General features: G+C 45.2%; 2 protein-coding genes across 2 annotated transcripts in view; one reads left to right on the forward strand and one right to left on the reverse strand.

The window, feature by feature from the left end:
* Positions 1-5,542, forward strand: part of arhgap44a (Rho GTPase activating protein 44a) — a gene marked incomplete at both ends in the record, with an annotated part of 32,209 nt that extends 26,667 nt beyond the window's left edge. Inside the window, 3 exons of the mRNA XM_080009395.1 lie at positions 2,007-2,152; positions 3,101-3,502; positions 5,388-5,542. Coding sequence (XP_079865521.1) covers positions 2,007-2,152; positions 3,101-3,502; positions 5,388-5,542 — 703 coding nt within the window. The remainder of the gene's footprint in view (positions 1-2,006; positions 2,153-3,100; positions 3,503-5,387) is intronic.
* A 7,563-nt stretch (positions 5,543-13,105) lies between these two features.
* LOC307236587 (RING finger protein 222) lies at positions 13,106-13,768 on the reverse strand (the record flags this gene model as incomplete). Its single annotated transcript, XM_080009057.1, has 1 exon — positions 13,106-13,768. The coding sequence occupies one exon, from the start codon at positions 13,766-13,768 to the stop codon at positions 13,106-13,108; it is 663 nt and encodes a 220-aa protein (XP_079865183.1).
* Between the last annotated feature and the right edge of the window lie 1,425 nt (positions 13,769-15,193).

Consider the following 15,193-nt stretch of genomic DNA (forward strand, 5'->3'; position numbering starts at 1 on the left):
GATAAGTGCATATGCCCATGAAGGAGCATATGAACCAATATAACCCTTAGGTTTTTACAGGTGTATAACGCTATTTTAGTGCCATGAACCACGATAAAGGGTTAATAAAGTCCTGAATGTCATACCGGTGATATGATAGCATATTTACCCCCTGAAGTCCGATTACAAACGACCTACCGAGTCTCCTATAGCGCAACGTGTCCGGCAATCCAATTTAAGCTACAGTGCACACCGGCCCGCCCCAAACAGCTGAGTCTGTTCTGGAATCGTTCTGCCGGTTTCTCAACTCATTAATCTTTCGGCACCTACACTGTACATGCACTCGAGCCGCCCACATCCGAAATAATAGCGTCAGAGTCAGCATTCAGGACCGGAACCTGCTTGATAACTCTTCTTCTCCTCCTCCTCCTCCGCCTCCGCCTCCTCCCCCATGACTTGATTGACCCACCCCACCCCCCTCACCCCCTTCGCTATGTCTCCCAATTGAGACGGGGGGGGGGGCAGCTCAGACTGACGCGCTGAGTGGTGCATATGCTAATTCCACCACCCACCCAGGAGTCGGAAGCACAGTGGATGTCACTTTGAGCCCCATAGATGCGAGATAGGACCGCGTAGACGCATCGAGGACGGGGCTTTGTGTGTTTGTAGATTCATAAGAATTCAGGTCGAATATTTGTCAAAGGGCTGGGCGGTCAGTATTATTCGATTGTTTTTGGGGTTTTGTTGTTGTCGCTTATCGGTGGTCAGGGTCTTTGTGAAATTAACAATATAAATTGTATTATTATTATTTCTATCATTATTATTATTATTATGATTATAAATGTATTTCATATTGACATATTTGCAATTTTGTAGAGGAATATGACTTGAATTTGAATTGAATTATTATTTCTATCATTATTATTATTATTATGATTATGAATGTATTTCATATTGACATATTTGCAATTTTGTAGAGGAATATGACTTGAATTTCTCACGATCTGACATATTTTTTGGCTCAGATTAATTTAACATTACAATAATTAGGGACTGTCACAAACCTCATATGGATTATTCAAGTTAGTATGTCATTTATTATCTTATTTCCTGATCCACTTAGTCATGGACTTAAAAATAGATGAATAAATGTTGCATTAATAATTGCCATAGTGGAAACAGCGTTTTAAACCAGGTTAAAACGCTGTGGCATGAACGGAAGTGAACATACGGTATATAACCTATTTATTATAACCTATATACCTTCTGTATGTCTTGGCTTAAATAGTTTTTGCTTTCTTTAGGTATCGTCGATTGTGACACATCGCTGTATTTATTTCCTCTTATGCTGTCATATAGTGTTTTGTGTGCATTGACAAACCAGGATGTTGATTATTATATTAATTCAAGCGTCTTTGTGATCTTGTGGTTTGGGTTTACATGCTGACATTGAAAGGTGTTATCACTATTACATAAATGTTCATAGTGTATTTATGTATAACATATACAATTTACTGAGGGAATGAAGATAATGTTGAGCTGGTGCAGCATTATCCCTTAATTACATTATGGAGCGTGTTATTACATTTTTCTTTAAAAAATCAAAAATATTTTTCACTTGGTAAAAAATAGTTATTATTACGTTTTAATGTATTTGCTTGTAATATTAAGGCCAAAATAGATTATGTGTTCTGAAATCCTTTGACGTTATAAAAAAAAAGCTTTACCTATTCTGTTATGTTCCATTCCACTATTGGCTTCTACAGAGCGCACATCTACTGCAAAAATACTGTACAGATATTACTTTAAATGTGTTATTGACAGGAATGAGGATGATGATGACAAGACAATGGTGTTGAAGATGTTGATGTTCAGATGATTTAGAAGATATAACAATTATCGTGACGAAGGTCATGTGATTGGGTTGCAGTTGGCGTGCGTGCAACATAATTCAAATGTAGCAACATTTCAATGCACTGACGAACCTCTACTGTTTCCATTCACACACTCCCGCCTCTGTCTTCCAGCACCCTGAAGAGTAAAGAGCTCTCCCCTGTCATTGGGCACAAAGCCATCCAGGTGGCCGGTCCCACCGTCCCGCCTGGCTCTCTCCCACAGAGCAGCAGCCAGTCGCCACACTCCACAGAGCACAGTCCACACACCCTCCGCAAAGGTCAGTGCCCCAGCACTTACATAATATTGTAAAACCCTTTTTGATGTGCGAGGGTATGTAAACATCCCGTGCTGTGCAGAGGACCGGTGAGGTTGAGAGTATTTCCAGGAGGTGGCAGCTTGTGCTATGAAATCCCTTTAAGCGGTGTCAATCTGGACAGCCTCATCGATGAGTCGGGCGCTGCCCCCTGCTGGAGGTATCTGGCAGCCTCCTAGATAGTCAGGTCAGGTTGCTTGTGCACGTGGGTGCACTTTGATGACATCACCACCCATCTCCAAACATCCTGACCTGCCTCCAGTCTTACGCACTCCACCACCGCTTTCCCCATCTCTTTACGTCCGTCACCGATTCTCCCCTCAGCCGTCCGGCACCCCTTCTTCCAGCGACTGCACCGTGGCTAGAGACCCATTTTTTCTCGTCATGTGTCCGAACCACTGTCACTTTCGCCGCCTGGCGGTTTCCCGAGAACCCCTGCCCCGTCGTATCTCCTGCTTCACAGAGTCGTTCATGCGGCGCATTTTCCACGTCACCCCTACAATCCTCCCGTAGCGTTGCATTTTCCAAGGCATTTATTTCCGTTTCGACGTAAGTGTTGTACTTCCAGGTTTCGCAAGATAGTCAGGCGGATTATATTTTCTAGGTATTGCTATACTTTTGACAAAGCTGGCCGGTATCTTTGTAGTCTGAGCCTCCCTTGCTCACTGCTCAGAGGTTGTTTGTAACCCTTTGCCTCCTCCTGTACCGACTGGAGCAGATGGCACATAAGGTAGAGCGACAGGGAGGGGCTGCAGGGGACGCTTTTGATGAACATGTTTTTGTAAAACTGAGATTTTGAAGTCATTGGAAAGCATACATTTCAAACTCCAACTTCAACGCAGCTTAAAAGACTGCATACACTTGTTTCGGTTTTTGACGGACATGACACTAATTTGTCTTGTGTATTCACAGGTTCTAAGAAGTTGGCGCCTGTCCCTCCCAAGGTCCCCTACGGCCAGTCTGGCGGGATGTCCGACCAGTCTACAGGTCAGCCTTCGCCGGTCAGCCTGTCTCCCACCCCTCCCAGTACCCCCTCCCCGTATGGACTGGTCTGCCCTCCGGGGCAGATGCTGGTGTCCTCCCCCGGGCAGGCCCCCTTGGGCGCTCCCCACTCTTTGTCGTCCCCGCCCTCCCTGACCGGAACGCTCACAAAGTCCCGGCCCGCGCCCAAGCCCCGGCAGAGGCCCAGCCTGCCCCCTCCTCAGCCGCCCACGGCTCCCCCGGGCTTCTCTGGCCCGGCCTCGGACCCGCTGCCCCAGCCCCTGGAGCAGGGCCTTCTGGATGGACTGTCCCCCGGGGAGAGCATGTCCACAGGTAAACACCAGCCCACGGTAGCATTACCCCCGCCGGCGCCCCCGAACGTCGGGCCTCAGCGGCCCTCTCTCAGACTCGCGGTGGCTCTGTCCAACGGAGACGCCGGGCGAGTGTAGGACCCTGTAGGACGTCTGTAACGCTGTTGTAGATATTTAAGGAAAAAGAAAAAAAAACAACCGTTATCGACTGCACCCGGATGAATGTCCAAATGAATAACAGTTGCCTTTTTTGACCCGTTTGCCTGAGAATAACAGAATGTAAATATCAGCACTTTAGCGCGAGAAACCCCTCACATTATGTATTCATTGCTTGTGTTATGTGATGATGTTTCTGGGGTAACGTGCGGAAACATCGCAGAAGCATAAGCCCGTGCTGCTTGTATGGAAGTTGCCATTAGATTCATCATGTGCTCTCTGTTTATCTGTGTTACGCAGACCCTCACTCGGCAGAGGTAGGTCAGAGGCTCGCGCGGTCGCACAGCGGTCCTCTCTCTTCCGCACTTAGGCGTTTTCCGAGACCCGCCGTAGCCCGATAAATGCGACAGTATGTCCGTGATGTTCTAATGATGAGCTGTGTCGTTGTCGTAACACAATTCTACCGGTCACTGTCGCTTTTGTTATATTTATCATTCTCTTGTTCCCCCCCTGCTGCTATTGTGTACCTTGCAGCTGTTTGAGGCCAGGGATTCAGTGTGGGCTAAGTGTGAGGGGGACTTTTAGGGTAAGCCAGACCGTCCCCTACCCCAACCCCCCGCCCCTCTACCTCCCCTGCCCCGTGCGCTCCATCTTCACCGCCTGGCCTTGCGCTGTGGCAGCCTCTGGGGTCTCCCGCAGCCTCGCCTCAAACGTATACGCCCGCGTGCGGCTCTCTGTCGGTCGGAGCACTTTGCTGTTCCCCCGTCAGCGTGAAGACGTTGCAGTCTTCTCTCTCTCTCTCTCTCTCTCTCTCTCTCTCGCTCTCTCTTTCGCTCGCTCGCTCTCCCTCTATCTGCACGGTGGTTCATTCCAACCAGTCACGCACGGCTTAAGGACTTCCCAGAGCGCGCCACACCGCACCCTCACGCCGCAGACACCGTCGCTTACAAAAAGGTTCATCTCGAAGCCCCGCCCCTCTCTCCCCACCGCCCCCTTTTCTTTCTGCATTCCGAGTCGTTTGACATCCTCAGACCACCCGCCCGCCAGTACGATGGGGAGGGGGGGCCACAGGTAACACCCCTGCCCCACCCCCACACCCCTTCCACGCTCTTCCTTTGGCAGGTCCATCGCTTCGTATAACCTCCGCTCCTTCTAACTACACTGCCGCGCGCTCCATCTCATTCCTTCACAGGAGAAAGTCATCGATACCTGCTTGGATGGCTGTGCTTTGAAAGAGCCCCCAAAAAAAAACCACATTTCAAACAAATACCTAGCTCCACGTGAGATCTCCCATCGTTTCTTCAAGTCCGCCTCGATGTCTTGGTGCCATTGCTCACAGATGATCCACACACATCCTGTTGCCTCTGTGTTGATATATCTGGCCGTTTTCTGTATCGATGTGTTACAGTAATGTGTTATTTGTGCATTTGTTTTTGACTCGTTATTGTATTTTACCTTTAAAAAAAAAAAAAAAAAATGGACTGTGTGTTGCTTCAGAGCTGCCAAGTTTTATCACGCTAAACAAATTCCAGAGTTTATCCAATTGACGTCGTAAGCTGCAACGAACCGACAGCGCCCCCCCGTGTGGAACGTGTCCGAGCACGTTCCGTCGACATCAGATCCCAAAGAAACTAAATTTTGCTTCTGCTCTTTTCCATTTTTACACCTCATCGTCATAACCTCCTCCTCCACCTCCACCACCGCCATTCTGCCCACCACCCTCACCTTTTTCTCCGCCATGCTCATACCAGATATCTTCAATTATGAAATCCCTTCAATCAATGTCAATCTGGACAGCCTCATCGACGAGTTCAGCGGCGCCCCCTGCAGGCGCTCCCTGGCAATGGCGGACTCTCCAGAGGGGGAAACCGTGCCTGAGGAGGAACCCCAGAGCACCGCCCTATGACCCCATCAAATGTGACCTTTGAAACCACGAGGCGTCGCAGTTTACCGGCTCCCCCTACGGCAACACGCGCGCGGCGTTAGATATCGCGGAAAGCGGCCGCCGGGGGGGGGGGGGGGGGACCTGAAGAAGCCACGCCCACCTGAAACCAGAACTCTCCTCCCCCCTCCCTCCCTCACATCCGCTACAAGGCTGCAAAGAAACTCATCTCCTAGAATCGCTAGCTCGTATGTAACCGTGACTACAGAAAAAAAAACAAAAAAACAGGAAAAATAATAATAAAAATAAACACACACACCAAAATGCCATAGTGGAGGTACAGTTGCCTTTCGGAGGGAAGACTCGGAAAAAAATATGCCAAGTTACAGTTTTCGTTGCTGTCGTATTTGCTCTCTTCTTTTATATTTTGGCTATTTCTTTTGTTTTATCTCCTTTTTCGAAAGCGGTGGTTTGTATTTTCGTGACTTTTTCTCTTTTTCTTTTTCAATTTATTTTCGTTGCCTTATTGTAAAGTCTAATCCGATTGCAATATGACGTTCACAAGCTGTAAAACTGATGCTTAGGGAACCTCAGCGCCTGGGAAGTGTAGAAGTCTAGAGAGTCAACGAGAGAGAGAGAGAGAATGATAGTGTGAGTGAGGAATAGAGAGAGAGAGAGAGAGAGTGTGTATGAAAAGAAGACATGGCAAGAAAAATCCCACGCACAGTGTTTTGCTTACAGGGTATCAAGAGTTTTGTGCACATTAGGAAATAGCTTGATTGAGGCATACGGTATGAGACCCCCCACTGCCAAATACCACCACAGTAGTTTCCTACACCAGAAGTTTGATTGCGTTTAAGATTATATTTGTCATTTTATTATTTATTTCTACAGGGTTAAACCATTGCACATACACTTTGAACAGCACAGAATACGAATGTCGAATTAAAAAAAAAAAAAAAAAAGTAATCAACAACTGAAAAACAGGTTTCTGGACGTGCATCTTTACTACTGAGGCACTGGACGGTGTTCTGCTTTGCATGCTGATTCCTGGGACTTTAACGTGCGGATGAATGTCCTTTTTTGGAGCGATTTGGGGTGTTTATACTGTCAGTGTTTTGGTGAGCCTGATAGGAATCCTAATCGACGCCGATGATAAAGGAATGGATGACGTGTTTTGGGGGGGTTTCCCAGCCCTCTACGCTGCCTTTAGGTTTGTATGGTTCTCTCTCTTTGCCCTTGTTTCAAGTGCTTCAGGTTCAGTGACCTTTGACCCCTATAGTGTAAATAAGTAAAAAACAAAATAAACAAAAAAAACACTGTACATAAGAAATTGATGTATATAAACCCAAGAAAGGAAAGCTATATGTAAAAGGCATATCTTGAATAAACATAATATTAATATATGTGCTTATATTTATCATGTGTAGAAAACGTAAAAAATTGAAAATGTTATTTTTTTGGTCCCCACACACACACACACACACATCGAGCTGGAAAGGGTTCACTGTAGAGTAAATATCTTTCACTTTTGCAAAAGGGTTACAACGATGCTGCAGCAGGAATAGAGGATACTGCACCCTCCAATTCGATTCGACTGAGCTCTGACTTCAAAACGGTTTCCAGCACCGAAGCCTGATGCGTCACACCGAATGCGTAATCGTACCCGACAGTCGGATCCTCCCCCTAGAGGACGGCGGATGAACTGTGCCTGAGTTTCACGTCACAAAATATGTCCTGGAAAATGGGAGATCTTCAATAAAAAATACACACAATTGACTTGTATAGAAAACGATTTATTGATGGTGAATATGTTGACATCCAAGGTTAACGTTAATAACGTCATTATTTCTGAAATACGTGACTTATCTACTTCATTTTAAGCCCCGTTCCGATAAAAAAAATACTTGACCGGCATCACTTCCCGAAGTAATGTCGGAAGGAAACTTGTCGCATGAGTTGAAATTTTGAAGGCATCGATCGGAACTTCATCACCACAGCTTTACGCCTACGGAATCCGACTTTCCATAGGAATGAATGGACTTCCGGCTGGTTCTTGTCGTTTATCGTATCAGGTGTGAAGCGGGCTTTAGTGCTTGATGACTAAATACAACAGTAAAATGTCAATGAATTGATTGAAACAAACCATAAAAAGAACTTTTGAATCAATTCTGAACATTGAAGAAAGATAAACCCAGCTTGTGATTTTTAGGCACAATAGCGAAGAAGGTCGCTAGGTCAACCAGGAACTTGATGCTTGTTTCTAGAAGTTCTGGTGCTTTTTGAATCCCCTGTTACTTTTGTAACCCTAACCCAAAACAGCGGGTAAACAATTTGTTTCCCTGGAAACTTGAATAGTTTGGGCAGAGCCGAAGCCAGATGGCTTATTAATTAGACTCAATCAGATCCAATAAAGGACAGATGCTGCAGTGTCACTTTTCTAATTTCATACAAAATGTCTTATAGGACAATGATTTTGTCGATTAAAGTGCAATTACACTTCTTACTTCTCCACTCAGTCCAAAAAGTGGTCAAAGTCACTCCCCGCCCCCGACCCAACCCAACCCACAGAAGAAGCCATTATTTCTATTTTAGAGGAAATACTTTTGGTTTTGTTAACTGGTTTTGTCATTTTTTTTTTATGTTATTATTTTTATTTTTATTTTAATTGTTCTATAGTATGCCTCAGTGTGTGCTCTCTATGGACTCTGTTTATGAAGATCATGGTGATATTGATACTTATATTGATAGTCGTGGTGATTATATGACAACAATTGCAAGTGCCCTCACAATGGTTGCTTTTTTTTTTTTTTTATTTAGGAACTATAGACATTCTTGTGTATATTAGAGGTCTTATTTCCTGTGCTGGATCCATACATGTTGATGAGGAGGCAGGGGGTTTCTCTTTTTGTGTGCTGATTGATCAAATGGGACTCACTCAGAAATGAACCGTTTTGGATACTTGATTTTGTGACAAGTCCTTGGTTTTTTGGTGGCGTGGACGAGTGCTTGTGTCGTGTTGATGAAGCGGCGTGTCGGCATGTGTTAGTAACGGTACAGGGCAGTGTTACAGTAGTGCATCCTCGCGTCATGAACACAACTCAAACGTTTCCTAAAAAGCATGCGCTCATCAAAGGTGTTTTAATCGCGTGAATTGTAAAGAAACACATTTATCAACACCATCCATGGTTCGACCGCATTATGATCTGTTTTGTTTGGTTCAAGTAAACCTCGATATGACATTATCCATAAGATACACACGTCACACCCGATGACTCGTAAGCCTGCCTTCACATCCGATGCGCAATCGTTTCGGACAGTCTGCTCCCACGCCCTAGTGGCTGTCGGACGAACTGCGTTTGCGTTTCGCCTTGCAAAATATGTCAAGGAAAACGGGACCACAGCACAACAGAGGTGGTTTTCCCGGCTGCACACCAAAAAAAAGTGCAGCCACGAGCCACGATCGGACGCGGAAATTCCGCAGCGCGGAGCGTCACAGCTTTCGGCGCGCGGGATCCAACTCTCCGTCGGGAAGAACGGAACTTCCGGTTTGTTCTTGTCGTTTGTCGTGTTCGGTGCGAAGCGGGATTTCGATTCAATCGAAACCTCATTGTTGAGCCATGGTTACCTACCCAGTCAATGAAGATCTCAAATAAATCAAAGATGACTTCTTTTTTTCCCCAGAGAAAAGAAGTCAATATCTCACTATCATGCATGCACCTAGCTAGTCTTTTGATAATCCATGATTTGTGTGTGGATCACTGTCTTTTTTAGGAATAGTGAAAGAGCAATTTGAGAGGTACTGGACTAAGTCTAGTTATGGACTGGTGACAGGCGTGGATCCCAAAAAATTGTTCACCGAGCAATACGCTAGAGGACTGGACTTGGATGTTGCCCTTGGATGAACTGCCTCCTTCTGCTTTCACAACTAGTGTACAAACGAAATCTGCTGCTTGTCGAGCCCAACATGCCCCTCGCCCCCTCCAAAAGCCCTCCTCTGCTTTGCATATCAAGTGGAACACAGTGTGTACTGTGACGCCAACTGCAATCCTCCTTATCAGAATGTCATAAATAAATAAATATATATATTAAACTCTACATTTTTGATAACCTCACTTGTGTGCGCATTTTATTTTACAATGTTTGTTATGGGTTTTTTTCTGGAACAGGAGGGGTGGTTTATTTCGAGTTATAAATGATGAATGATGGCTGGGCATTATTTCCAAAGACCAGTGTTTTGCCAAAATGTTTCTATCAACAGCAAAGCCTGAGACACTTAACATGGATGTAGTTTTTATTAATTTTCAGAACACTAATAATAATAATAATAAGTATAGCTGCAGGCAGCAATACACTGTCCAGTTTAGTTGTGTTAGGTATGTATTACAGTTTTCCGGGTTCTGTGAAATGCAGCAAAAGCTCTGATTTTCCGAGTTTACACTGAACGCCGCCATTTTCTTCACTTGTTTCTTAACTTCTTTCACGGTTCTCTGAGATTGGTTTGGTCTTTTCTGTTACACGAGTGTGACCAACCTCTCAGGAAGGACGTTCTGTCCACTGCTCATTAACCAACTGGCGATGCGACTTGGTCAGGTCGCACTGAGGAAAACCTGTCATGATCGAGGGTCGCTCCGAGTCCGCCGTGTCCACTGCGAGGTCAGGGCAGAGGGACGCTGTTTTACTTCAAACGTAGATTTAATGTTTTGGAAATAAATTGTGTATCACCGTGGACTTACGTCACTCAATGTTCCTCTAGTGTCGTTTAGTTTAAATGTCCCTCACAAACTGTGTTTTAACAATTACGATCCTTCCTGGATCGTGCAGTGGGGACAAAAAAGAAAGGGACGGTTCCTCCAAAGGTTCTCAGAACCCTGAGTTTTCAGGGTTTTGTAAAACGCAGAACGAATTACAGGTTTCTGAGTTTCCTTTAAACACATCGGCTCAAGTTGTCTGTCTATGTGTAGCGAACGCTGCAGTCCACAGGGTGCGAGTTCCTGGACGTGAATGACTTGCGAGATATGAAGTTTGGACTGAAGATGATGGTGTCATAAAGCGCCCCCGCTCCTGAAACTATTCAAATCGCGCCAATGTTCTTCTACTTCCGGTAAAATTACAACAGTTCTTCAACACATCTGAAACATCCCGATTCTAACAAGATGTGCGTACTGCGGTTGTCGTGTTCCAGATTCTTTTCGCCCGAAAATCGCCAAGAAGATAAAAAATAAAAAATCCAAGCAATAACAACAGGGTTCCAGCCCTGCAGGCTGCCCCTAATATACTCAATAATAACACATAATTTCATACATTAATCAGTCCGCCAAAAAAAATGAAGGATCAACTTCAAGAAATTGCTTCAAATTGTAAAACCAATATTTTTAGGTTCCCTCAAATTGAAAGATTAAATTCTATTTGTAAGTTGAGAAAACCAAAAAAATATATATAGTTTCAACAGTTTAAAGCAATATTTAAAGATGATCCAATGACTCCAATGTATTTTTTGTCAGTGTATATTATTTATGCGGTATATTCTTTATATCCATTTTTATAGATTTTAGGTTCCTGCACAACAATGTGCCAACACTCACCAAGACAAATTGATGGAAAATGGAAAAAAATGGACTCGGCCAAATAAACTGATTCTGAAACACAGCGGGCCACACCCCCGCACGTCCGCTCTCAGCACTCGAGACTTATTGTATCCCTGTAATGAATTAAGTTGATTAAAAAAAAAATAATAATAATAATAATAATAATAAAAACTCCTCCCATCAGGGCACCGCAGGGTGAGAAAAGTGGCTGAAGCTTCTTGGAAGACTTTGAACCTGTACGACTGGAACGACAGGATGGCTACGGAGGGAAACTAGGGAGTGTACGGCACGCCGGTGTCAGTGTGACGGAGTGGCTTTCGTAAAAGCCAGAGCTCCATCTTTGCTCAGTCAACCTTGAGCCCGTTGAACGCCGGCGACCGAAACATTCCGGATTCTGACCGCCATCAAATAGTAATCAAACACCGCAGCACGTCTGCGTGTCTGGTTACGGCAGTCGTCCCGGCGGTGCTCATCTCCAGATAGTCTTTCTCCTTTCACTGCTTGAGGCGCATCAATTATTTGTCGCCCCAACGTAGGTCTCCTGGCGGACTCTGTTTACACCGAGGCGACGAGGAAGCCGTCGTATCCATGCTGCCGCCCTTATCATCCTCCTACCACATTCCCCTCTATCCCGCCCCCCCTCCCGCCGCGCCCTCCCTGCTCGAGCAGCCTCGGATAAATGTAAAAAACATGGATATTTCAACTGGTCAGCGATCATTTCCGCAAACTTGGCATCTCTCCTCGCGGGCTGGAGTTCTTTCTGTGGTGACCATGATACCCCCGCAGTCTATCTGGTGTTCACCATCGCCTCACTCCACTTTCCCTCGGTCCGGTTCGGACTTTGTTTTTCGGTCCACGGACAGAACCGCAGAACTGCCGTTAAGTGTAAAGCTGAAGTGTGGCACGTCTGCCCTGTAGATTTATTTCCTCATCGTTTGTAACTGCGAGCGTGACTGCCCTTGTAGCGCTTGTATTCAGTCGCGGCAACGTGCGGTTGTTGGTTAGCAACCGTTTTGGGTTTTTTTTGTTTGTTTGACACCGATGATGAATTTGTTGCGCTGGAGACAAAGTCGACGCTTATCGGCGCTTGATTGCACGTTGTTTTTGCCTCTCCCTCTCCATTACCGCATCTACAAAACGAACCGTGAGACAGTGAATTGGCTGGCACGCAAAACCAAACACTTGACACGTCAGAGTTGATCCAACCTTTGTTTCACCTTACAGGGTTGCTTGGTTGTGTAAGTGTCTCGGTTCCATCCTGCTCTTCCCCATTCCTATGGCTGCTTTTGAAAAAGAATGCTTTGGTCTGGAACCACATCTGAAAGGACAATTCGTTCCTGGATGATAGATTATATATGAAGATTAAGAAACCAGAAGACAATGGAGTCCTCATAGAAGCCAAAAATTGAATTACCCAAGTCAAAAAAACAACATATTTTCCACACTGAAAGTATATTCTTAGTACACAACATGTGTTAAAAGTATATTTCTACCACAGGTGCTTTATTGTGAGTGCACTAGTGAGTGTATTTTTTTTGGTACTTCTTATTCTGTTTTAAGTGCAGATTTGGTCAATTTGCTGTAAGTACTAGTGAAAATACACCTATAAAGAGGATATTGAAACATAAGCTGTACTTTAGTGTAATTGTTAATAGTATAAGTGTGCTATTTTGGCTGCCAAAAGGACCCCAGAAATACATGAAATATAATGTAAAAATCTACTTTTAATATTCAAGGACATCTTAAGTACAACTTCTAACACTAAGTACAACTTAAGTGGTTTCAATTGAACACAACTTTAGTATATTCATTGTGAAAGTATACGGAAGCATCACTTTCTTTTTCACTTGGGTAGCCACAACAAAAGCTCGGTTCCAACTTGTCCTTCTGTTAAGATTTGATTGAACCCCACTATTTTGGCACTACTGAATACAAATATTTCCCGAAGAAGAATCACCGCAGGTGTAAGAGAAACCACCACAGGCTCTTATCAATGGAGCTAAGCCAACAGTATCCAGGGCAGTGTGGCGGCCACTAAAGCCAGCAAAGTGAAGGCGGAGAGCAGCAGCAGCAAGCAGCGTCCCGTCGTGCAGATCCTGCACTGCCGCCGCCGCCGCCGCCGCCGCCTGAGGTGCGGCTGGACCGCGGTCATCACCACGCTGAGTGCGTCCTCCTCGGCCATGGGTCGACCTTCGGCGCTGATGATGAAGATCTGGGATGCCGTGTGGCCGCCGGGGCTGACCAGTGTCTGTCGACGGACGCTCTCCGAGATCCCACCGAAGCAGTGCTGAATCCAGCTCGACAGTCCAGACGATGGCGATGAAGCCTCTCCTCTGGCACGGAGCGCGCTTTGGGGGTCCGCAGGGTCCGGTACCGGGACCTCAAGAGTTTGGTGGTGTTCCTCGGAGGCGTCCTTCTCGGTGTGCGGCGGCGCCACCAGGGCTTCCTTTTGTTTCCTGATGAACGTGAGGTGTCTGCAGATGGGGCAGACGATGGTGTCCCTGATGACCCCGTCTCTGTGGACGCTGACCAGGGTGCGAACCAGGCAGTCGTGGCAAAAGACGTGTCCGCAGCTCAGGGTCCGTTCTGTGCCCGAGAGACACTCGTAGCACACCGGACACTCCTGCGCATCCTCCTGGCTGTCCTGCTTATAGAAGGCCATGGCAGAAGGTGCAGCTCTGTCAGTGTTTTTCCTACATGCAGCAATGAGTCGGTCCTGGTTCCTTTCGCCTCGGAGACCTGTCTCACTCTGGCTGTGGGTGGAGGCAGCAGCCCGGTCTGGTAAAACAGGGCCTGTGACCTGGAGACTGTAAAGACTCGCCTGATTGGGTCTCTTCTTAAATCCGGTGGCAGAAGCAGCCGAGCAGGTTCAAGTTTCATGTTCCGGTTTCTCGAGAAAACAGGAAGACATGCTCCCAAAATCATATGACTTCAGATAGTGGGATATTGTTTTCTAACATATACAAGTGTGTGTAAACAGTTTCCGTTTATTTATTTGTTTGATGTTTATTTAATTTGTAGACATACCTAACACATTTAATTTATTTGATATTCAATGTGATGCGTTTATTTTTTATTTATACTTTACATTAATATATGAACCTGGATAAACCACGGTTAACCAGATAGCAGATTATTTTTTTGAAAATGGGAACTAATATCAAGGTATTTTGTTATTTGTATGTTTATTAATTGTTTTTATTTATTTGAATTATTGTTGTTTTTTCCCCATTGATCGATTGATTGATTGATGCATTCTTTGTACCTACACGTTAAATGCATTCGACATTAAACAGGACACATTTATGTCTAAAGAGTTTCCATGGGATCCCTCTAGTCCAGGCCATGCTACCACCTGGTGGTCCGTGTTGCCAGGTCGGATTGGCAATTTCCAGCCCAAACACAGTCTGAAAGTCGACCAATTTCACCCAAAAAGCGGCCCAACGCCAGAGAAAAAAAAAACAAACAAAAAAACGTTGTAAACGAAGTCAAATACAATCCATCGAAAATCTAAAATAAAAACACAGTTTTTAGTTCGTTTTCTTTTTTTCTTTTAGGAACGCGGGACGGGTACACGGTCGCTCCCTCTTGTAAAAGGGGGGGACACACTAGTTATTCGTTATATCTCACAAACTACCCCAAATTTTATGTACCCGCCCAACGACGTTTTTTTTTCCAGCCCAGTGTGATGTGAAGTAGCCCAATCTGGAAACACTACTTGTGGTCAGCGGCACAATATATGGAGCTTTTTGGGGCCAGAAGCTGCTGCTGCGACGCCCGGATCCACAAACGGGGATTAATCCAGCGTTGTCGTCTCATAAACGACGAAACGCGAACACAAGGACGACAGCAATAGAGGGCATGGCACATCACAGCAACCTAATTGACAGGAGGCGGGATTAATGCTATTTTAAATATTGATTTTATTATTATTCATTAAAATGGGAGATTTGATGAGTAAATTCAATGAAATGATTCGATGGGGAATCTCTCTCGTGAGTTTGTTTTCTACATTAACCAACGCTGCATTCGATTGGGTTAGGACACTCGGAAAAAAAAAACATCCTTCGCGTCGTTTTCTTTTCTG

Source organism: Zeus faber, assembly GCF_960531495.2.
Source record: "Zeus faber genome assembly, chromosome: 11".
Classification (NCBI taxonomy): domain Eukaryota; kingdom Metazoa; phylum Chordata; class Actinopteri; order Zeiformes; family Zeidae; genus Zeus; species Zeus faber.